The sequence below is a fragment of the Brassica rapa genome, chromosome A03, assembly GCF_000309985.2.
Source record: "Brassica rapa cultivar Chiifu-401-42 chromosome A03, CAAS_Brap_v3.01, whole genome shotgun sequence".
In the NCBI taxonomy this organism is placed as follows: domain Eukaryota; kingdom Viridiplantae; phylum Streptophyta; class Magnoliopsida; order Brassicales; family Brassicaceae; genus Brassica; species Brassica rapa.
The window spans coordinates 24,248,454-24,272,938 of record NC_024797.2 but is presented as its reverse complement, the minus strand read 5'-3'; the positions used below and the strand labels follow the sequence as shown (position 1 = coordinate 24,272,938).

Below are 24,485 nucleotides of genomic sequence, written 5' to 3'. Positions count from 1 at the left end.
AAACCGCCACTACTTACACAGTTATACTAAAACTAAAGTTTAAACTAAGACAAACTGCAAACATGATAAGTATCGTATGCTTTTATATCTATGGTTATCAATTGCTATATGAAAAACAAAGTTGATGGTGTTAGTCGAAGTGATGAAAATTTAAACCAAACGTGAATTTCCGACTACAGTTGAATGAGTCAAGAAATTCATCATTTCAAAGAAAGAAATTGTACTGAAATCACAAGGTAATAGTCTAGTGGTAAGCGGATTTTGGATTGCTAAACAACCCAGATTTGAAAGCAACTCTAATAAATTTGTGAAAAGAAATATGAACAGTTACAAGAAAAGAGAGGAAAAGTAAGAGAGAAAATCTTATATATTAAAACAGAAGTCACAACCTTGATTCATGTGTGATTTTTTCAAAAATGGATCTGATGGACATATTCCTAGAAATTCATGTTACATTTAATATATAATCTTATCATTTAAATTTTGGGTCTACCAGAAATTTTTTATTGGGCTATCAATAATTGAATTTAAACAATAGATGATCCATTGAATTTATAGATAGTATAAATTAAATAGATATAATTTAATATTGTAATACTATATTTCTATATGCTAAATATTTAAATATTTGTTGATGTTAACTTTTAAAATTATATAAAAACAATTTTAATAACAAAAATTATATTATCTAACAATGATTAATCTTAACTACCTTAAACCAATGAAAATAAATTTTAAACTATATAGTTTATTTTAAAAATTAAACAAAAACTAAATGTTTAATTATTTACTCGATAACATAAATCTATGAAGCAAAAAGTTTAATTTTTAAAAACTTTCTAATTTTGTGAAATGTTACAATATCTTTGAATATGACAATAAAATAATATTTTACTAATCTTTATATATATAGTTACGATTTTAATAATGAAATAATAATAAAAAAATATATATATAGAAGAAAATACAAATACATGTGAAAATTTGAAATAATATATTCAATAAAAATATACAGTAAGCTTATTATGTTTTAAAAATTGATAGACATATATATATATATATATTATAATATGTACTAATTTAGAATTAAAAATAAAATATTTATATAAAAATAAATGAAAACAAAAATTCGTGTGGTTGTGCAGTTTGAGATCTAGTAAGTATTATATTAATACTTTTATGTTACTCTGAGTTTTTCTTTCATAGAGTGGAAGGATAATTTTTAGGAGAGAGAGTGTAATTCAACGATATTAGGAGTAAAGTTTTCTTTTTCATTTTTCACAAATTCTAGAGGGAATTGGAGTAACACAAATTTTTCCTCTAGGTATTTACTCCAAAAGTGCTATACAGTCAGACCCATCGTCTGGATGTGTTACATTGATAAAGCCATGTATTTGATTAATAGAAAATCGCAAGTATATGTGTGAAGACAAACGGAGTTGTCATTGTCTAAATCATTGTATGTCACTAGATTTGGTTCACCCCATTATGATAAATTATTATTATTTTATTATTTCAAGAAATAATACCTTATTCCAATATGAACTACAATAGTATTAGATGTCAACTTTTGCCCACATAAAATTACGCATCGTGAAAGTTTCATGCTGGTGTATGGTCGTGATGATGTGCCATTGTGCGTGCTTATCTCGTGATACTGGTAGTGAATTTTGCATACGAATCTACTCGCTTTGTGGTGGACCAAATTTCGGTTTTCTTAATTAAGAATTAATATAATCATCGTAAAAAGCAAATCAGAGATATCATTAAAAATCATGTAATATTAGATTACTTCTAATCAAGAAAAGAGGACAAACTTTTAGATCGTGTAGGAGCTTTATTTTGTTTTGTCATTTCCCTCTGATTCGACAAGATCATTAAATTAAACACTATCAAAGGAATTTGGGTAAAAAATATGAATTTCCAAACATACCCAAAAAACCTAAAACGCCTGAACATAGTTTTTTTTAATAACCGTCTCAAAAGTTTAATAGGCCAAAAAACTAATTTCAAGAAATATTACATCAAGATACGCAACTAATCCATCTAAATAGTGCAGTTATGTGGTCGGTAAATCAAACCCAAGACGAAAATTCCAACTGAAATTCATTTACTACAAAACCAAGACGACTTGGTTGTCTGAACATAGTTTTAAGTTTAGATATTAAGTAAAACGTCTTTTCTATACTATTTTAAACTAATAATCATGGTCAATTTTTATAAAAAGTATTTATCAGAATCTTCAATAATTAAATATGATCATAATTTTTTTTATTTTGAAATTAGTTTTTAGAATATAAATTTTGTATGTACATATAAAAAAATCTTGTAATAACGTTACATATTTTAAAATATTTTACTTCTAATGCTTCAAAGGTTTTTCTAATTGATTTAATTCAGAGTTAAATAATTATAAACAAGAATCAATATAATTTTAATTATCAAAGGCATTTCTAATGATCATCCTCAAATTTTCTCTCAAAAAGGTAACGTCAAAATCAATTTGTGTTTTACTCCAATTTTTTTTTCATTTTATGTAAAAAATATTATAAGTATATTATATTATTAATGCTTACTATTAATTCTAAAAGATATTTATTTTAAAACATACAAATTTTATTCAACTATAATTTTATTTTACTTAAATATTTATTTTATACATAAATTTTGTTTCTAATAGAATAGACACTGATTTATATGAATTTATAGTTGTATTAATGAAAGTATTAATAATTTCAAGAAAGTATAAAATATAAATAATTTGTTTTTATATATATAAGGGGGTGTTAGTGGGAGTTAGATTTATGATGATTGTTAGAATTTATAGAATCTAGTGTTATTGGTTTACACATTCTCACATTCTCATTAAAATCTAGTGTTATTGGTTTTATGATTTAGTAATTCTATATACAATCTTTTGTTATTCAAAAAGTCTAGATTTTAATGATTCTTTAAATCTATTAAAGTTGGTGCTATTGGGAATTGTATTCTTCACCATTTAACTCATAACGCAAGATTTTGAGAATACTACTTATATACCTTAGATTCTTAGAATCATTATATCAATGTATTTTCATAGAATTTCACAATATACAAAACTCTCTACAACTCTTTCCAAATTTAACAAATTTTCAACTTTTAAAATCAACAAACTCTATATAAATCTTACTTCCACTATCACCCCCTAAAAGTTTAGATAATAATTTAAAGATCAATTTGTAAATAAAAAATTTAATAGTAAAAATAAGTTGTGAATAGTGTTCTTTCAAATTTGTATCCTCATTTTTATTCTTTCAAAATGATGCATCAGTGGATATGATATTTTTCCTCAAAATAAAAGACAATTAGCATGGTCTAATAAGAATCCAACCAAAATCTAAACAGTCCACTAGCGCTTGTATTGTCCTCTTACATGGATTGAGATATTCTATCTCAGTCGGAAAGTTTATCTCAAATATGAATCGTTGAAAATCACATGCAGAGAAATTAACATTAATTTTCATATATGTGAAGTATATGAAGACAAGAATTTTAATTGCAATTTTGTCTTAGGAGGGGACCAAAATTACGACCCCATTTCTTGTATGGATTCATTGTTTTCCTTTCCAAAAGTGTTTGACGATGGCTTCCACGATAATATTCCGTTTCTGTCTACCAGTTTTTAGCAAACCTATATATCAACTTGTACATTCATCAATGTTTTCATTTACATTTTGACTATATATAACATGATTATAGATGGAGCTATCTAGGTTGTTCAACTTATTATATTCAGAACAAATCGAGAACTTTTGATCTATGAAATCAAGATTGTAGGTTAATGTTTATGTTGATTTCAGAATCCAAATGGTTTCTTAAAACAAAGATAAGACTGACCTGCAAATGGTGGTATTGCCGAAATCTTTTTCATAACTAGTGTTGGAAGTGGGATTCACACCCTATCAGCGACTCAGCTCTAAGAAGATCCGTTAAGTTCGAAGGTCCGACATAGGACGAGAAAGGCCTGACCCAAGAAACAAAATCTAACAAGGAAAACGACAGAACTCGACCCCATACTCGAAGGAAAACATGCATGTCAAACAAGTACATATAATATAGTTCGACCAGTATTCAATATCTCAGGGACGAGTCAAGCTGCATCCGTGTTGTAGAGAATATGTGACATTACCTAACATGATCGAATATATGACCTCATCCTAAGGATGACAAGTTGTTTTTTGTTATACTCGAAGCACCCTTTGTCTATAGAAGGAGGGATAGTCAACAAAAGAAATATCAAATTTTCTCCCGAGAGCTTCTAGAGAAAGATTTTAGAGAGATAAACTAGTGACCTCGATATTCATTGTATAGTAAACTCAATTCACAATCAAACTTTCCGCCTATTTGTAACCTCTTTCTCGATCCTGATTTGTTTCTAATATAAATAAGATTTCCGACATGATTTATCCCTAATCTATTCACTGTATCATTTAGTCGAACAAACTTAGCCAAACATGGATAGATCCACTCTAAGTAGTTTAATGTGACCAATTTCGATAAAATCTTGTAATATTACCATTTAATTTATTACGGTGTGTTTCAACTGGATCTTTTTTAGTTTTTACTTGCGACATTTATTTTTGGTAAAAATGTAAAATCGTACAACCGTTTTTTTTATAATAACTTCTTGTAAAATTGTCTTATCTAACTCATTCCTCATATTTTATTTTTGTTTCGTATAAATATTTGATTACATAAACATTAACTAGAAAAACGTCTAAGAAAGAGTATATGACTAGTATTTCTTATGGACTTTTTACGGTTATGTAAATTTAATTTAAATAGAAATAACTTATTCAAAATAACGAGCTCTATCAGTGGATTATATACTGCATATACATTATGTTTATAATATTCACGAATGAACTATGAGAATTAAATGTGGGTGGGGTGGGGTGGGGTGGGGTGGGGGTGGGGGGAGGTTGTGGGTTAAGAATTGCTTGAAAAGTTATGACACCAGTCCAACAAAAACTCCATTTTTGCCGTTAAAACTCCGTTTTCTTTTTTGTCGTTTAAAACTCCATTTAGAACTGTATAAAATAAAATAATGGAGTAAAAAATAAAAGTGGATTATTCGTATAATTTGCGTGTTGATATCCTATTAGCTCGTTGAGAAAAGCAAATGGCATTAACGTCGTTCTAAAACATTTTCACCTATTTCGTCCACACGTTACTCAAAAAACTTTATACGGCATAATTAAATTTCAATTTTTAATATACTCAATTAATTTTAAATTAGTCATAATACAAATTAGGGCAAGTGTTTCCTTATATATAGGTGCGTTTACAGGTATGTGGTCCAAATGTACCTTTAGACCGACCTACCAATAGTATCTAATTTTTGTGTTGGATTTGGTAAATTAAAATATATTAATCTCTTCAAGTATATTATCATGTTAGAATTCTCACATTTTGAATAATCTTCGAGTAACCGACTTGTTCAGTTTGAAATAGATTATATTTATAATTTTGTTTCTTTGTTTAAAGGTTAGATTTCTATAATCCCACTCTTTCTACAAACGTTCTTTGACAGCAGTTACATTACGGATTAATCTATCTAATTATGTATTAGTTTTCCCGTCGCTCTCGTTGGTGATTAGTTAAAACATTTTTATTTCCCACTGAACTTATTGTAATAAAATATCCCGTTACCTATTTGATGGTCAACCATCGTCTTCCGGTTTTTGTTTTAAGGTCCATTGATCAATTACTTAAATAGAGCCAATTTGATTAATTAAAACTAATTTAATTGTGTGACGCTAGTTTTTAGTGATTAATAAGATTAATTAGTTCAGCCAAACCTTCAAATGACTCTTGTTACGTCCGCTATCCACAAGTTGCATTGCATTGGCGTCAATTTGTTTCATATAAAATTTATCTAATTATATATATAGTGTGTGCTAATTTTTATGACAAAAATGAACTAATTCCGCTGTCGGAAATTAACATTTCAGTATATTTGGACTATATATCCATATCCTAGACTTGGATATTTCCCTTTTTTTTTAATTGAAAGAATGGTTTGTTTCTGCACAGAGTCGATATCCATCAAATTCATCAGTTTCAGAAGTTGAAAACACTATTCAAATTATTTAAACTGAAACATAAGGCAATATTAAAAAGATATAGAAAATGGTATTTATAAAAGCGTGAATAATGCGCCTATTCTTGTTTTCGTTATTTTTTTATGGTTCCAGTTCATTGTCAATTGTCATTTATATAATATTTTTTAATCAAATACTAGTCAGATAAATAATCAATCTTTTGGCCGATTGTATGGCTGAAAGCCTGAACATCTTAGCTGGAGCTAGACTCGTATTGAAAAACTATTCGTTTCTCCTAAGAAATTGACATTTTGACTTTTTTAAATCACTAAAAAGAACCTTTATAAAATATTATCCTAATAGTATGCTGAATCGGATTTCGGTTGGTTTTTGGTTTGTATTTTTGTAGTTTTTTGTAGTTTTTTTTGTTTTAGAAAAACAGTGACTAAAGTGAAAATGATTCGGTAAATGATTCCATTTAGCAAAATTTTAGGTTTGCTTCCGTGTAAGTTTTAAGACAAACATATCTTTAATTTGCAAAAAGAAAAAGAGTTAACTAGCCCAATAAAACAAAAGAAAAAGAATCTAGCCGGTTTCTTTCTTTCTTTTTATTTTGAGCAAACGGTTCTTTATTATATGCTGAACTGCCGATGTTGGTTTATATGATATAAGCTATAATTATATTGGTTCAGTTTACTCCAATAAACCATCATTATATCTCCAAAAATATCATAGAATGAAAAAAAAAAGTTTGTTCCCAAAATGAAGAAAAAGATAATCAAAGATTAGGCTGTTAAGAGCTTAAGAGAAGTATCCGGTACACTAACTAGTAAACCTAATCAAAATAACAGATTTGGTTCAAATATCCAAAACCGGAAGAAACACGTGAGAGAGCAAAAAAAAAAAACAGAGAAATAAATCAGATAGTCTTTATACTTTTTTATAACATGTCTTCCCCAAATTAATCTAAAAACTATATAGAAAACTATATTATTAAAAAAGTGACTTGCAAGTTGGAGTTTGGTTCGTGAAGGCTGTTAAATAACAGCCATAGATTTATAGCTTTTTCTTCGAACGAACCCAAACATAATATCAGAGAATTTCCATCATTACACCTTTTTAATTTTAATTTTCTTATAAATTCCTCCACACGTCTTCTTGCCTGACTGCCACTTTTTATTTTGTATCTTTCTTCTTTGTTCTTGTTCGTGTGTAGTCTTCTTGAAGCTCGCTCTGTCACTGTTATAAATATCATAACTCCGACATCTCTTCTGTTCATATTCTCCTCGAAACTCCCCCAAAGAGAAAAAAAATATATCAAATCTTTGTCTCATCGGATAAGATGAAAACAAGACGCGGGAAACGCACTGAAGTACGATATCTTGCTTGCTTGCTTGCTCTTCTCTGTTTTCATTTATTTATTAATTATTTATTCACAAAACTTATGTTTTTGTTTGTTTGACGTAAAGCAGAGGTTTTGGCCTTCGATTGTTATGAATAAATGGCTGAACATAAAGCCGAAGGTCTACGACTTTAGCGAAGACGAAGTAGATACAGAGAATGAGAGCGAAGATGACGGTAAGTATGACTTATTCTCAAGAATTGTCCTCTCTTTTAAGTTTGGTCAAACTTTGTCTATAGTTTTTATCTTTATTAATATGATTTTATGGGTCCCTTTAACAGTATGTTCGGTCAAAAACGTATCTAATGCCTGCTGCGTAGCTGATGAAGATAGCCATGGCGGCCGCCAAGCTGATCACGGCAAAAAAATTTCAGGTAGATTCTCATTTTCTGTCAAAATAAATGATATTTTCAAGTAACTGAATAATAAATATATAAATACAGAGGTGTTATAATATATTTTTGGATGTTATTATAATATTTTAGACGGTGGTGTGAGGGGTAACCAGAGAAAACACCGGCGAGGCAAATCGGAGACTTTGAGAGTCCAATACATAAACACAAAAGACATCAGGTAAGGGTACTTTGTAATTTTGTATATTTTCTCTGGTGAAAATATCTTCCTTAATGTTTTTGTATTCGTTGAAAATGACTTATAGAGTGACGGTTGCCACATGGAACGTCGCCGGGAAACGTCCCTCCGATGATCTTGATATTGACGATTGGCTTTCTACTGATAACCCTTCCGATATCTACATCATTGGGTACGTAAAGAAAACAACACTAAAAACTTTATAAATTAACAAAGTTAATTATAATATTTTATTTATTACATAGTTATTAATTTAAATATTTTTATTTTTATTTTATTTTAAAATTTGCTATTATTTAAAAGAAAATATATTTACTTTTACAATCTTATATATTCACTAAGGCTATAATTTGACCCTTAATTAAACATCATAAAATTAAAATATTTTTAAAACAAATAGAGATGCATTTTGTTTTGAAGAAAAACGAATTTTATTATTAATAAACAAATAATTATTAGTTTATGATATTTTTATATTCCTCTGTTTTGATGAATCTATATTCCACGGTGTAAAAAAAAATTTGTTACAGGTTTCAAGAAGTGGTACCCTTAAACGCCGGAAACGTCTTCGGAGCAGAAGATAGAGGTCCGATTCCGAGATGGGAATCCATAATCCGTAGAACACTGAACAAACCCCAAAAAGAATCAGTCAATGATCAATCATCAAGCAACAACAACGTTCTTCATAGGTCTCATAGCGCACCGTCGTCTCCCGTCTTAGCACAACAAGCAAACTCCATTATCGCTGATGTCATGGTCGAGAACCTTGCTGCTGACCACTCGTTAGACCTAGCTACAGATGAGTTCATCGATGCTGCAACTGCTTTACCGAGTCTTGAACCAGTAGGGAATCCAGACATGGACTGGCCTGAACGAGCTTTAGACGAGAATCCTCAGATTGTTGGATCAGAGGGGAAGCTAAGGAGAGTGTTGAGCAGCAACGCCATGCTAGGGTTTAAGCTGCCGGAGAATCCAACGGGAGTGAGTAGGTTTGCTTCTGACGCAAGAAACTTGAAACGGTCAAGGAGCTTTGAGACGCTAAAGCTGAGTTGGAATGATATCAAAGAAGAGAATGATAATACTTCCTCCTCCTCCTCCTTGTCCGAAGCCGAAGAAGCTGCGAAAGCTATGTCTGATGATTCATTGGACGGAGAGTCGTCTTCCGATGAAGGAGACAAGATCAGAAATACTTATAGCTTGTCGGAAGATTTGGTGAAGGAGTGTCGGAAGGTGAAAGATTGTCAAAAGTATGTGAGAATAGTGAGTAAGCAAATGGTTGGGATCTATGTATCCGTATGGATCCGACGGCGGTTAAGAAGACACGTCAACAATTTGAAAGTTTCGCCGGTTGGAGTTGGCTTGATGGGCTACATGGGAAACAAGGTAATTAAAAAAAATCTAAACCTAGCTTCTTTTCCAAGTAATATCAATAAAAGGTAAAAAATCCTTAACCCTAGCTTCTTTCCCAAGCAGGGATCAGTATCGATTAGCATGACGTTGTATCAATCAAGAATGTGTTTCGTGTGTTCGCACTTAACTTCCGGTCAAAAAGAAGGTGCTGAGCAGCGCCGGAATGCTGACGTGTATGAAATCATACGTCGTACTCGTTTCTCATCGGTTCTTGATACCGATCAACCGAGAACCATTCCATGTCACGAGTAAGCAACCAATCAAATATATAAAAGAAGCGCAAGAAACTTTTAAATCTTTTTACTAAAATGTTTTTGTTTTCCTTCAACAACAGTCAGGTATTCTGGTTTGGTGATCTGAACTACAGACTTAACATGTCAGACAGTGAAGTAAGAAAGCTTGTCGCGCAGAAACGATGGGATGAGCTCAAGAACAGTGATCAGGTTCGGTTTTTGAATAATTACCCGCATATGTGTATGTATACTAATTACTTTGTTAATATATATTAAAACAAATATCAATTGTAATGTAACAGTTGATTAGAGAATTACGAAGAGGGCATGTCTTTGATGGATGGAGAGAAGGACCGATCAAATTCCCTCCTACATATAAATACGAATTTGATTCCGATCGTTACGCGGGAGAAAACTTGAAAGAAGGACAGAAGAAGAGAGCTCCTGCATGGTACGTGACTTAAAAAATTGTACGCTCTCAGAGTTCTGGAAATTTAGAAACTTTTGTGATTAATTTTTGTTGTGTGTGTTAACAGGTGTGATAGAATATTATGGTTGGGAAAAGGAATAAGACAAGAGTGTTATAAGAGATCGGAGATAAGGATGTCCGATCATCGGCCTGTGACTTCCATATTCAACGTTGGAGTTGAAGTTTTCGATCAACGGAAACTTCAAAGAGCTCTTCACGTTAATAACGCAGCTGCTTCTGCTGTTCATCCTGAACCTGCTTTCTCAGTCTAAGTGTCTCGCAAACATGTTCATAATTTTTATTGCATGGAGGATATTTGTTTTGAGTTTTGTTTTATTTTTGTTCGCTATATAAAAGCTAACTTTTATCTGTTTAATTGTTGGTTCATTCTCTTTGATTTCCTTATGATGATCTACTATTTCTATTTTTTTAAAATAAATTTGTATGAAAGTGCTTAAATTGATGGTGTAACTCTGAAAACCATTTGACATATAATAATAACTAAAGTTTCACTGATTCAATGAATGCAATCCCAGTTTGAGATCTTTGCATTTTGTCATTTATCGACTATAAAATTAACGGTTTCGGCTAGGCATAGATCGTTGGTTGTTGGTTCATTTCAGGGCTATTTGTTTTTTTTCCTCTCATTTTTCTGGCCTTAAAACATATGAACATCTCAGTTATTTATAAAATTCAGCTTGGTTTAGGTTAAAATATATTAGCATAATCAAGTTTATATAAAACATGTTGAAATAATTCTAATTTATGGTATAAAATAAGAAATAGCCTTTTATCTTATTTAGTTTTTGTATCTAACTTATTTAAAATGATAGATGGCATTTCTTATTTATATTATTAAATGAATTGATGTACATCATATACGATGAACTATCACCAAAAAGGAAAAAAACTAATTTTATATATATGTAAAATATATTATTATAATTGTATTTATTATTTTTGGTAGAAAAATGTTAAAAGAGAATTTTAGTTTGTAGTGAAAAAGGACATAATTTTTCATATTCCTGTAAATTTATGCTAATATATATAAATCACTGAAATTTTAAAAATAATATTTCTTATTCATTGGAAATCCAAATATTCGGTTGGAAATAAAAGGAAATAATTTTTGGTAAACCCAAATAGGCATTGCCGATGACAACCCAACTATGACAAATTATTTTTAAGAGGTAGTGAATGAAAAAAGACCACAAACATTAAACTGCACCATAGTCTTCATACAACGTAAGTAGTTATTTTGCGTGTGATGGAAGAGGAAAGGCTGACAACATCCACCGAGGTTGTTCATCCTACACAGTGCCATACTGGCATCCATACTCGTAACTAAAACTGCGCAAGCCAGGGATGAAGACTGATAAGTGTTTGGGTGCGGACGTAGAGAAACTATTGAACACAATGTTACAAGACTCATGTTTCATAGGCACTGATAAATATTGGATGGTAACTTTGTGAATAATGCTGCAAAAGGAAGAACGTGACAAACGTACGACTGCTTCACAAACGTATGTAGTTATGCTCACATTTCGAATTACGATTCGTTGCAGGCTAATGCAATACCAATCTAATTATGACCAATAACTTTTAAATAAATTCTCACAAAAACTCGATAAAGGAATACATCCCAATTTCAGAAACACAAATACACATGAGATACACCATTAGCTTAAAGTCTAGAAAAGACTACCCAGTAAGAAGTTCATTAATTAGACACAGTAAGGTCTTACTAAAAACGTGAATGGAAATGAAAAAGATGGAAAAAAAAGTAGAAGTCATCCCCAAACGACATATATTGACACTGAAGCACAGTAATGACTCATCAAGGGAAGATAACTCAAAGGCAACATAAACAATCAAAGCCAGTACGTGCATTCAAACAGGAGAGAACCATCAATAACACTACACAAGCACTGACTATAAAAGAAATACATGTTAGCTGTCTGTTCCATTTAATCTGTGAACGTAACAAATTGTCGGTTTGGATTTGAATTCTCAAAGCTCTCATTTGCTTAGCCCTTCATGTGTTTGACAATATTTGAAGACATACCTTAGTGTTAGTATGCAACTATGCATGATCAGCAAACATTCTGAACTTCTGGATCATCTCTAGAAACTTCCTCCATCCAGATTCATACTCATCTGATCCACAAAACCAAATTATGGTTAAAGTCTTTCTTAAGATGAATCTTTGTCTTCCATACATATATGTAACATATGTAGTCATACCTTATTTGCAACAAAAATAGGAGGGAGTAATGGTAGGGTCATCATCACAGACACGCTTTAACTCGTGCAACTTCTTAAAGTTCAACCATGGCTTCACCAACACTTTTGCTTCATAAAGCTTCTTCCCCAGCAGCCCAGCCTCAAGCATCTCCAGGGTCAGATGATGCATGGTCCCTGCTACAATTTGTTATTTTGCTTTCACCACCCACACAAACTCGAACAATGCAATTCAAAGCTAGATGAAGAATAAATAATGAAACCAAATCACCCTTTGTATCAAAAAAATATCAAATCAGGATCATGAATGCAGATGAAAAGAGAGAGTGAGGAATTGAAGATGATGATAGGGAAAAAATGTCTTTCTTGTTATGATCAGATTAGAAATGAAGATGGAAAGAGAGATAAATTCATCAGCAAAACTATTGACCAATACGTACGTGTCTGTACAGTTGTTATTGATTTCCAAAAAAGCAAGTTTAAATTTTAGTTGTTATAGGGAGTAACCTGCCAACAAAGGTCTCAGTGGCTCTTGTTTCGTTGTCAAAGTAGGAACGTGTCCTAGGATTAGCATCCACAGAAAGACTCCATGTAACTGTTAGGAAGTTAATGTGTGATTATAGCAGGTTTGCAAATGTATGTCCTGAAAGTCATATGCAAAAGGTTTACCTCATACGAACTTGGGGTTAATGCTGGTAGCGACGATGACCTTCGGCACACCCACTGCCAAGAACTTTTCTTTTAGCTGGCCGGCTTGTGCGTTATAAACACTTGCACTAACAGTTGTAGACCTGCAGCAAACCGTTGTTACATGTTACAATCAAAATATAAATTATGTAACATATGTAGTCATACCGGTCCTGCTTGTATTCGGTGTTGCTACTTATAACATCAAACCGGCTGATCTCGTAAGTTGCACCTTCTCTCAGCAGATGACGGGAAGTATTAAGCCATGTACACTTGGATAAGCGTCGCCTGGGAAAGAAGCAAACACAATTAGAGGTCCTGAGTGTATGAGAAGCTGTCAAGTTCAGCCACAATGAAGGAACCTAAGGAGACAAACCTTTTCATCAAGAAGGAGCGTGTCCACTCCCATCAGTTCCCCTCTTTTGTTAACGTCTCGGGCTTTCCAGAATCGCACAAGACGCGTGATGACAGTATCAGCAACCGGTGTTAACATCAGAAAAAGGGCTCGAGAAACCTCCATTGTTGCAGGTTGTGCTGTAAGCAAGAGATTTTATTCTGTTGAATCAGCTTGATTTGAAGATTTCTTAGACTGTATTTATAGAATGACTTTTTACGGTTTTTATCTGAACTTTTGGGATAGAGGTAATTGAATTCACGTAGTGTGAGAGACTGAAGGACTGATTTAATGGTGAGAAGTAAATAAAACTAGATTTTGACCCGTGCAACCGCACGGATGTTTGTTTTTACTTTTCTATACATAAATTATTGTTTTAGAACATAAGTGGTATATTTTTAATGATAATTATATAGTTAAATAATATAACTATTTCAAATACAATAATTTTATAATTTACATGTTATAATTAATTAATTGTTTAAACCTTATGTATTTGCCACTTCTTATTATATATTTGTTTTATTGTATTTGCATTTAGTTATTAAGCAAATTAATATAGGGGATTCATGAGAAAATATATTTAAAAAATATTTTGTATTTAATTTATGCTAAATTCTGACCCGTATTTCAAAACTGGATTTCTTTTTACCAATATTTTTATGCTTATTTATTTTAGATAATTTATTATTGTATATATAAAAGTGTAAGATATGTTAATTTTTAGACATGTATTATATAGTTTGTTAATTTTAAGTCGTTCTATCATCATATTATATTTTAAATAAATAGTTTATATTTATGAAAATAAAATTTATAAATTTATCAATTGAATATAATTTTATCATATTTATTTTAGTATAATAATTATATTTTAACATGATCATGACTATAAAAGTAGATAAAATAGGATATAATTTATTTATTTTCATTTCTAAACAATAACTTAAAATACATTAAGTTATTGTTTAAATATTACACAGATTTATTCGTGACAAAAACAAAAATATTACACAGATTTATTAGAATTTTTAAAATATAATATATAAATATATATTATATTTAAAATGAAAATATATTATAATTAATGTAGTTACAAAGATTTTATATTATTAACTTTAAATAAATACATGTTAATTTTTATACATGTATTATATAGTTTGATAATGTTAACCCATCTTACCAACATATTAGATTTTATTTTTGAACATAAATATTTTATAATTACGAAAATAAAATATATAAATATATAAGTTTAATACAATTTTATTATATTTAGCTCAAGATAATAATTTTAATTTAATATGATTGATTATGATTATATAATAACTAAAATATTATAGATTTTTTTTTATTTTTCATTTTATATAACTGAATATATTAATGTATAATAATATTTTAAACTAATTTCGAAATTAGTGAAAATATTTAAATATAATTTCAAAAATGAAGATCTTGTAAAAATCTTTTTAAACAGATTTGTTAGAATTTTAAAATAAATATATTTATATTTAAAATGAAAAGATATCAAAAGATACTATGATTAAAATATTTTAAAAATTATATTTATTATTAGTCTGAATTAAAATATAGTATGAATTTCTATGAAAAGGTCCATTAGGTCCATTTTTAAAAAAATCACACATAAATCAAGGTTGTGACTTCTGTTTTAATATATAAGATTGTTCATCGTCTATGAAAAGCGTTACAGAAACCTGGAACTGTAGGCTGAGGATTTCGGTGAGTTTGAACAGAGTAGGGGAAACGCAGGAGGAGAGTAGTCCTGGTGGGCTTCATAAATATTGGACTTCGCCCTTGAAAAAGTACGGCCCAGTCCGAAAAGGTGACGGAAGAGAGGTTTGGTTTAGTGCCGACACGTGGCTCAATTTGCCCATCTCTCCTTGAGTTCGTGGAGGAAGGAGGAGGGAGAATACTCTACATTATTATATAAGATTTAGGGTTGGGCAAAAAACTCGAATTTGAAGAATTGAACCGATCCCAGTCCGAATAAGTAGTACTAAATCCAAACCAAAATTGATTCAATATCTTAATTATTCAAAATTTTGGTATTTGAAGAACTGAAATCTAATCCGATCCGAATCGAAATATTTTGGGTATCCAAAATAGATTTATATAGTTATATATTAATTATTTTTAGATTTAATATATATAAAAACATCCAGAATATATATGATACTTTTAAGTTCGCTTAAATGCTTGAAAATATATACAAATAATCAAACGTAAATATCTTAAATAGTTAAAATATACTAGAAACTCCAAAAATACTTAAATAATTATTTATCCTCTATCCAAATATTTAAACCAAACCTATTTAAATTGGTTATCCAAATCCGAACCAAATACTCAAAGATCTGAACTGAACACGAAATCCCAAAAAGACCCGAAAACGAATCCGAACGCCCACCCCTAATCAATATTATATATATATGTGTCATCATAGGTTACAAAATATGTGTTATCATATAATTAATCTTATTTTATACGTATCATCAAATAATTTTTCTTGTAATTAATAATATTTTATACAATCATATAAATAATCACATATATTATATTTTAAAATTTAATGTGAAATATAAAAACCATAATTTAAGTTGGTGTTTGAAATCAAGCTTTGTATTGTATTTTTCTTATATATATTGAAAACATTTTTATAATAGTTATTGGAAAATATGTTAGTAAAAATCAAATTTTGAATATATGTATATTTTTGAATAGATTTTTAATATAAATCAATTTTAAATTATTATTTTGATTTGAATATATATATCAAGTAACATATACCTATTACTTTTTAATATAATGTAATGGACTTCAAATTATTTTATTAGCATAAGCCCATTATTTTGTTTCCTAGCTTACCTATCTATGTGTCCAAACAATACTATTTTTTAACTACTATTCATATTGCCAAACAATCTCAATGTGTACTTCAGCTTTAATAATATAGATAATGTTACCAAGGACTGGTCTATTTCAAATATTCAATAATGTGAAAAAGGCTTATGTTATTTTTAAGCACATGAAAGTTGATTTTCTCTGAAATATTTTTTTAGTAGCTGAATGTTAGCTTTACATATCCATAGGTAAATAACCAAAATGTCTCAGCATAGAGGAGACACTACTTCCAACTTCTAGCATGCAATAAAATGAATTAACTAGAGAAGCAAACTAGCTCTCTGGTTAGACAAAAAGGCTTATGTTAAGTACATGCAAATTAAGGTATTTTGTTTCGCTTAAAATGTAATGTTTTGTTATTTGAAACTTCGCAGCTTTTGATTGGCGTTTAGACTTTCCTGTGAGGATTGTCTGTAAAGAGTATGTCTTGTCTTAGCGCTGTTGGTTGGTAATATATAATCTTTCAAAACATTCATCTTATGGTAAATAATCTTTTGATTGGATATATATGTTAAATCAGAAACTCAAAAGCTAAATTTTTCTCCATTGTTATCCAAAAATATATTCTTACTCTTTCTGTGGTGACTTCAGTTTTCATTCTTCTTTTACCTCTTCTCCTTGTACATAGCACCAAAGCCAAACATAATATATCATCCAAACTCACTCAGAGGGAGAGACAATATTCTCCCGGCATAATCATTTTTGATTATCAACTTACTCTTTCACATTTCCCATTGCTTGGAAGAATCTCATTTCTTTTGATGGGTTGTTTCCAGTCCAAAGATGCTGATCATGTGATCACTTCTCCTGATCATGTGATCACTTCTCCTGATCATGTGATCACTTCTCCTGATCATCCATCAGTTCAGCACCAATTAGAATCAGGTTGACTCTAGTTTGCTTCTTAGTGGAAGTGTAGATTAGTTTGTCTTTTGCCTAGTTTTGTCTTAACTCCTGTGTGCGTGTGTTTTAATGATTGGGGTGTTGGTGTAAAGTAAGAATGAGATGGAAAGTGTATACCTCTCTAAACTACACTCCAATAACTCCCCTAAGCCTTTTTTTTTATGATGAAACTGTTTTTGTGTTGCAGTAACTGAGGACCAAGTGGAGCAGGAGAGTCAGGTACCATGTTTCAAACGCTTTGCATTACGTGAACTGTTCGATGCAACAAATGGGTTTAGTGGCAAATGCATTGTCCCTGGAGGTGAGATGCAAGATCTCAATCTGGTTTACGGAGGAATGATCGAAGGCACTGGTCTCGTCGCCATCAAGCGACTCTCTAAATTGACTTGGCCTGATGCTCAGCAGTTTGTGGTAAGAATCTTACAAGGGCTAATTCAGAACTTGAGCTTTTTATATTATGTTCATTGATCATTAAATGACTAGTCGAAGATTAAAGCGGTTTATATAGTTAATGTAGAAGTGGAAAATAATACATTAGCTAATGATTCTGAAACTGTAGCTACCATATATATATAGTTTAATTAGATTCTATTGTATTTGAAAAACAAAGATGTTTTGGAACTTTGTTCTGTCTGTTTATCTTGTCTGAATTGTAATAGTTGATCTTGCGTTGACTACCGTTTTGACTTGTGGAATCAGGATCAGGCGACTGCTGTTGGAAATCTTAGGTCCAAGAGATTGGTCAATCTGCTTGGTTATTGCGTTGAAGGAGGCGAGAGATTGTTGGTGGCTGAGTATATGCCCTATGGTACTCTCTCAAAGCATCTTTTTCATTGTAAGATGTTCCTCTAATCTTTTATCTGACTATTTCCCTTTTGATCTTCCCTTAGAGAATTGATGCTCTCTTTTGTTGTGTAGGGAACAGACAGGAAATTCCTTGGGAAATGCGTGTTCGAGTTGCATATTATATCGCACAAGCACTTGATTACTGCAACATTGAAAGCCAAAAGATCTATCATGATTTAAGTGCATCCAGAATCCTCTTTGATGAGGACGGTGATCCTCGTCTATCAACGTTTGGTCTTATCAAGAACAGTAGATACGGAACAAGATATAGCACTAACTTGACTTACACTCCACCAGAGTTTTCAGAAACAGGTAAAGATCTAACAAGTCTACGTCAAGAACATTAAGGAAAAAAAACTTTCATGAGATGAATCAAACGGATATCTTTCCCATTTTTCAGGTATAATCATTCCTGAAAGTGTGATTTACCATTATGGAAATGTTCTTGTAGAACTTGTGAGCGGCAAACACATTCCACCGAACCATGTAATGTCCCTGAAAATTTTCTTGTTTCATTTCACTAATTTGTCATCTTAATATGAGACTAGTGATGAATGTTTCAATATTTCAGGCTTTTGATATCATAATGGAGAAAAATGCGATGCTACTCATGGATTCATCACTTGAAGGGAGATTTGAGAGTGAAGACGCGACTAAGCTTCTTAATCTTGCTTCAAAATGTCTTCAAAAGAACCCGGAAGATCGACCTGATACTGAATCTCTTATCTCTGCAGCAGCACCACTACAAAAATTGGAAGAGGTTAAAGAATCATGTAAGAAATACTCAAATTTCTTTTACCAAATAATTAATTTTTGTGTGTTTATGTTCAGATTTCATCTCATTTCTTGATGGGTCTGCCTAAGAATCCAGTGTTACTACCATCCATGCCTTCTCCTCTCAGAAAGGCTTGTTCTCGGATGGACCGCACTTAACTGGTTTAAACAAAGAACTTGGGAGAAAGTGCCTTCAGAGACCAGGACTTCACTAACATATCTTGATTAAATCTTATTCAAAAGTACTCTATCCGTTTCATGTATGGTCGTTCTGCACTTTAAATTTTGTTCTATTTTAATTTTATTTTATAATTTCAAAACTTATCTTTATCAAAATTTCCAGTTTTATCCATATTGTTAATACATTAGTTAGAAACAAAACATAGCATTTAGTTGTAACTAGGTGGTTTCTTGTGCATGCGAAGAAATGTTTTTAAAAAGTTATATTTAAAAATTATGTTTTACCTCTTTTAAAATAAAAACTGAAATCATTAATTATTATTTATTTAATTTTTCTATTTAGTTTAAAAATATTTTAATTTACTTTTTATTTAGTTAAGTTTTAGTTCAAATTAAGTTAAAATGAAAAAAGATACATTTATTTTAAATAGTTAACACTATAAATTCATGTACATGTTTTTTTTATACATTTGTTGGTTAAAATATATTAATCAATTAATTTTATTATTGTATTATCTTAATTTGTCAGTCTTATACGATGCATTTTATAGCGTTTAAATTCAAATAAATTCAATACTTGAAAACTCAACTAATCAAATATTTATGCTAATTAATAGATCTAAGTATAACTTTAAAAGGGCTGTTCGTTTGGTTGCTGCAGGTACCGGCGGCAGCGGCAGCGTCAACATTCTGCGTCAACTCTTGTTCGTTTCGTTGACGCAGGAAGCTGCGTCTGACGCCGCGTCCGAACGCCGCGTCCGAACGCCGCGTCCGAACGCCGCGTCTTGCGGCTGACGCCGATAAAACCTGCGGTTGCGACATAGTATGCGGCAGCGGCAGCGTCAGCGTCTGCGAAACGGACAACAACTGTCCTCATTGACGCTGCCGCCGCCGCTGACGCTGACGCTGCCGCCGAAACCTGCGGCAACCAAACGAACAGGGCTAAAATATTTAGTTAAATATTCATAGAATTATAGAATTATGAATTTTGACCATTTTTTCGTTATGATATATTTAAAATTAATATGATGGCGTATATATATATTTATACTATCAATTATAGTATTTTCTAATAATTTTAATAATAATAATGTATATGATTTACAGTTATGATATGTAGCCAAATTTAATCATTATCTCATTTAAAGAATCTACTGTTATGGTATGTAGTCAAATTATTTTTTATCAACTTATTTTAAGAATATTTCTAAAATCAAAATACTTGTCATTAAATATATGTCATAATAAGATATAATATATGTCACATTTCTTACTAGATCATGTTATTATATTTTTTTTCAAAATCAATGTGATGATGACACAAGCAAATTAAAAAAAAAAAATTTAACAGTTTAAGAGATTTTAATAGGTGTGAGAAAACCTTAAACGATATTTAATATGAAACAAACACTACAAGAAATATCGGTATTAATAGCACCCGAAAAATGCTATCATATCGTTTTCATAGCGTTTCGAAGAACGCCGTGATAGCCGCAGCTATAATAGACCCCCCCCCCCCCCCCTAGCGTAGCGTTTTTCGCGTGCTGTAACAATATACAGATATTATAGCGTTGGCCCTGTGTTATATTATACCTATTTATAGCGATTTCTTTTCGCTATTTAAATATTTTATGTGGCACTTTTCGTGTGCCATAAAATATTTTGTTATGACATTTGTTTTTTGTCATGGAATACCTTTTTGTAACTCAGTTTGTTTTGGATTTTTGAACATTTAATAGCAATTTTTTTGTGCCATTGAATATTATAATACAGCGTTTTACTTGTGCTATAACGTTTATTTTCATAGGTAATACTGAATAGCTAATATTTTCTATATTGACACATTTTTCGGTTTGATTTACTATTTTTTTTTATGGGATATAGAATTGGAAAATATTGTAAAAAAAGAAAATTAAAAAATAGAAATTTTAGTAATTGTAACCAGACTAGAAATATGCAAAAAGCACTATAATGTGCTGACAATTGATTCATCATATAGCAAAAAAACACATACATAAACAACAGACATAAACAACATACATAAACAACAATTAGTAATGACGGCCAGACTTGGTTCGCGAGGACTGTCCTTGTGCTTGTGGTGGGCGTCTGAAAAGAGATGAGTTTCTGAACATTGGGTCGATGTCTTCTTCAGGTTCCTCAATGCGTGTCAAGTAGCCAAGAGAGGTTCTGAACTCTGTTCTGGTTATCTCCTCCACATCATTTCCTCCCGAGGACTGTCCTCGTTCTTGTTCTCTGTTGAGTGCTTCTTGTTGTGGTTTTTGTTTTTGGAGTAGTTGTGGTCTCACTCCAGATGCCGGCAGTGCACATACGATGCTCTTCCTTCCTTCCATTATAGTTTCTAGACTGTAAAGTTAACACAAGTTAGAACTTTAATAGATATTTGAATATGAATATCTAAACTGAAAATGAAAACTTATTCGAAGAAGAAATAATAAATCGAAGATGATATTTGAAGAAGAATAAATGGAAATCGAGTATCTCTGACCTTTGAAGAAGTTCCCAACCCAGATCTGTGAGGGTTCGAATCTATAAGGATCTGTAAGAGTTGTTACCTTTTTAATTAGAGAAATATATAATAATCATACAGATGAAATAAATCTAGGGTTTAGACTTTAGAGGGCGCAGACCTTTTGATATGGATGAGTTCGATGGAAACCCAGAGAGAGAAATCGTGGTCGCTTAAGAGAGAATCATGGTTGTTTGAGATGGAATCGTGATGGGTAGACAGTGATTAGTGGTGGGTCGAGGTGGGCTCGTGGTGTCACAAAGAGATTTGTGGTGGTTTGAGATAACTCTCTAACCTAGTTTGCGGTGGGCGTACGTTCTGAGAGAGAAGGAAGGAGATAAAAGAAAAAACAATTCTGAACCGTTAGATTAACATTTACGAACGGACAAGATTATGATCCTTGCCTTAAAATAATCAACCAATAGGAAGAGAGAACGAGGATAGCTGATGGATGGTGGATTATGGGCCTTTGATCTGAGATATCAATCGATGGCTATTAAAAAAAGAAGAGAAATTATGTTTCTGGTTATTTATAAATATTTTTAAAATTATCTAAAATTTGTAAAAAATATAATCATGATTCTAAAATATAAATCTAACTTTAGACATCAATTTCTAAATATATAAACCACTAAACACTTTAACTACACCAATATACCCTAACCCTCAAACTAAACACTACATATGCTAACCCTTTCACAAGAAAGATAATGTGGAAAGGGAACTACATCATGTATTTTGTGATTAACATATAATTTTGTCTTAATGTGTGTTATAGTTTCTTTAAAACGACCTCAAAACTATGATTAGAATAAACCTTAAAAGAAATCTCTAAACCTAATCACTAACAAAAACATGAGAATCCTAACCCCTATCCTTGCCCTAAACCGAGAATAGTGATTTGTTCTTTGTAAACTAGATATGGACATTTATCTTATTGGGCCTTTGTAAAACTGAAATGATAAAATGGATCAAACACAATAACATAAAGTCTTAACTTAAGTAAATCATTCAAACCATACAAACATTTCAATCCATCCGACACATGAAAAAAAGAGAAACACCGAGTAATTGAAAAACAAAAGCCATGTTCTGAAACAGCAAACACCAAGTCATTTATGTCAACAAGAACTTAAATAGTTGCATGGTTCCTTCTGCTCTTTTGTCAAACCTGAAAAGTAAGACATAACCTTCGGTTCACATTTATGCAAGAGTGCTTCCAAGTGAGAAAGAACAAAAAAATGAACAAAACTCTCACCGTTATAATTTTATCCTCTGGCCAAGCAAGAGTGCTTCCAAGTGCATCTTCCATATACTCAATCTTAGATGAAGTCCTCCACACAGATGCATCTTTCACCTTCACAACATCCACAAAGACTCTACAAGCACCAAGCCCCAAAGGCTGAAAGTGGACAAGATGCTCAGGATTACTCGAAGACCAACGTCCTTCAGCGACGATCACCTTGTTTCCAGACAGATCCAGCAGCTGGATTTTTTGATTTGGCTTGAATTTGTTACGCTGCAATCACAGAAAGCAAAAACGAAGCCAAAATTCAAGCATCACAGAAAGCAAAAATGAATCAAACAATTCAACAATATAGTTGTACCTCAGATCTGCGAAGAGGAGATGCAGGAGTAAATGGTTTCTTAGGAGCTGGTGGAGTTAATGGAGACTTCTGATTCTTAGAAGATGAACTCACTGCTTTAGAATCTGATTGTTGACGACGTGGAGAATCTGTTATATCCGGCTCAAACACAACGCAATTTGCAGGCCATGCTACATAACAGTTCAGAAAATCCTCCATATTTGTCTTTCCTACAGTAGGCCTCCATATGAATGCCGTTGGGTTTAGTACCTCATCGACAAACACTTTTACTGCATTAGGACCAAGAGGAAGTCCATTCACCAATGATTTTGGTTCTTTAGTCTGCCATCGGCCTAAAGCAACCACTTCCTCCTTCTGTATATAGTCCATGAGCTTGCATTTGTTAACTGAACTTGTGAAAGGGCTCTGCCAAACACAACAAAGACATCGAACAAAAATGACTCAGAATCATACTCAGGTATAGAGGAAAATCATACTTAGGAACAGAGAGAGAAGAAACTTAACTGTAGGAGCATTGTCTTCTGGAATGAGACCTGCTGTTGCAACAATACAGTGATCAGAATGCCATGCAATCATTTCGCCAACTGCATCCTCCATAGTAAACATATTATGTGCAGGTCGCCATAAAAAAGTGTCTGCTTTTATTGCAGTTTCAACCAAAACCTTCACAGCGTGAGGCCCTAAAGGAACCCCATTAACTAACTCATCAGCTTCAGCTGAAACGACCCGTCCCTCAGCAACTTTCTCATCGACAGAAGCCCAGTCAACCAGATAACACTTGGGAAGTGATCTGGTATTATTTACACTCTACATGAAGTACAAGCAATGTCAATGAAATGCAACTATACAATTTTATAGACAGAGTAAGCCAGATTAATTAAATTCATACCTTGTTATAGGAGTTTTCACTGACATCAGTTGCAGGACCCTGATTATTCATTCGGCGAAGGGCCTTCTGTAAATCATTAACCTGTTCCTGCAGAGAGACATGTTTTTGTTCCATTGCAGCGATATAGTTGTCCTTAACCTGTAAACAATTCAATTTGGTCATGCTAATGCCTCTGCCCATCGCTCGCAACCGTCCAGGTTGATCAGGTCCCAGTATCTGAGATAGCATATCGTTCTTTGGATTTGTTGTCGTTGAATCGGCATGACCCTCAAGTTCGATCTCTGATGCCTTTCTCTGGAAACACATTAAAATTTCAATAATCAC

General features: G+C 31.8%; 3 protein-coding genes and 1 long non-coding RNA gene across 10 annotated transcripts in view; 2 read left to right on the top strand and 2 right to left on the bottom strand.

Annotated features, from left to right (window-relative positions):
- Positions 1–4,980: 4,980 nt before the first annotated feature.
- Positions 4,981–10,647, top strand: LOC103860962 (type I inositol polyphosphate 5-phosphatase 2). 2 transcript variants are annotated; one of them, XM_009138644.3, is made up of 10 exons: positions 4,981–7,455; positions 7,553–7,661; positions 7,767–7,859; positions 7,971–8,058; positions 8,144–8,248; positions 8,607–9,459; positions 9,550–9,734; positions 9,821–9,929; positions 10,022–10,170; positions 10,256–10,647. In XM_009138644.3, the coding sequence occupies exons 1-10, from the start codon at positions 7,426–7,428 to the stop codon at positions 10,458–10,460; spliced, it is 1,926 nt and encodes a 641-aa protein (XP_009136892.1). In that variant the 5' UTR covers positions 4,981–7,425; the 3' UTR covers positions 10,461–10,647. The 2 variants fall into 2 exon arrangements, with proteins under 2 accessions (XP_009136892.1, XP_009136893.1); XM_009138645.3 differs by having other exon boundaries at positions 4,982–7,455; positions 7,556–7,661.
- Positions 10,648–16,189: 5,542 nt separating this feature from the next.
- On the top strand, positions 16,190–22,528 carry LOC103860961. The gene is made up of 2 exons (XR_004456334.1): positions 16,190–18,667; positions 18,753–22,528. It is a non-coding gene; the product is annotated as an uncharacterized LOC103860961 (long non-coding RNA).
- On the bottom strand, positions 21,032–23,990 carry LOC117132782. 2 transcript variants are annotated; one of them, XM_033287818.1, is made up of 4 exons: positions 23,777–23,990; positions 23,273–23,677; positions 22,924–23,184; positions 21,110–22,836 (listed from the first exon to the last, which is right to left on the bottom strand). In XM_033287818.1, the coding sequence occupies exons 1-4, from the start codon at positions 23,876–23,878 to the stop codon at positions 22,831–22,833; spliced, it is 774 nt and encodes a 257-aa protein (XP_033143709.1). In that variant the 5' UTR covers positions 23,879–23,990; the 3' UTR covers positions 21,110–22,830. The 2 variants fall into 2 exon arrangements, with proteins under 2 accessions (XP_033143708.1, XP_033143709.1); XM_033287817.1 differs by having other exon boundaries at positions 21,032–23,184.
- Positions 21,032–24,485, bottom strand: part of LOC108871189 — a 10,346-nt gene continuing 6,892 nt past the window's right edge. For 2 of the 5 annotated variants that reach the window (XM_033287815.1, XM_033287814.1), the window contains one exon: positions 21,032–24,455. In XM_033287815.1, coding sequence (XP_033143706.1) covers positions 24,156–24,455 — 300 coding nt within the window. In that variant the 3' untranslated portion in view covers positions 21,032–24,155. The remainder of the gene's footprint in view (positions 24,456–24,485) is intronic. The other 3 variants (XR_004456332.1, XR_004456333.1, XR_004456331.1) reach the window with 3 other exon arrangements.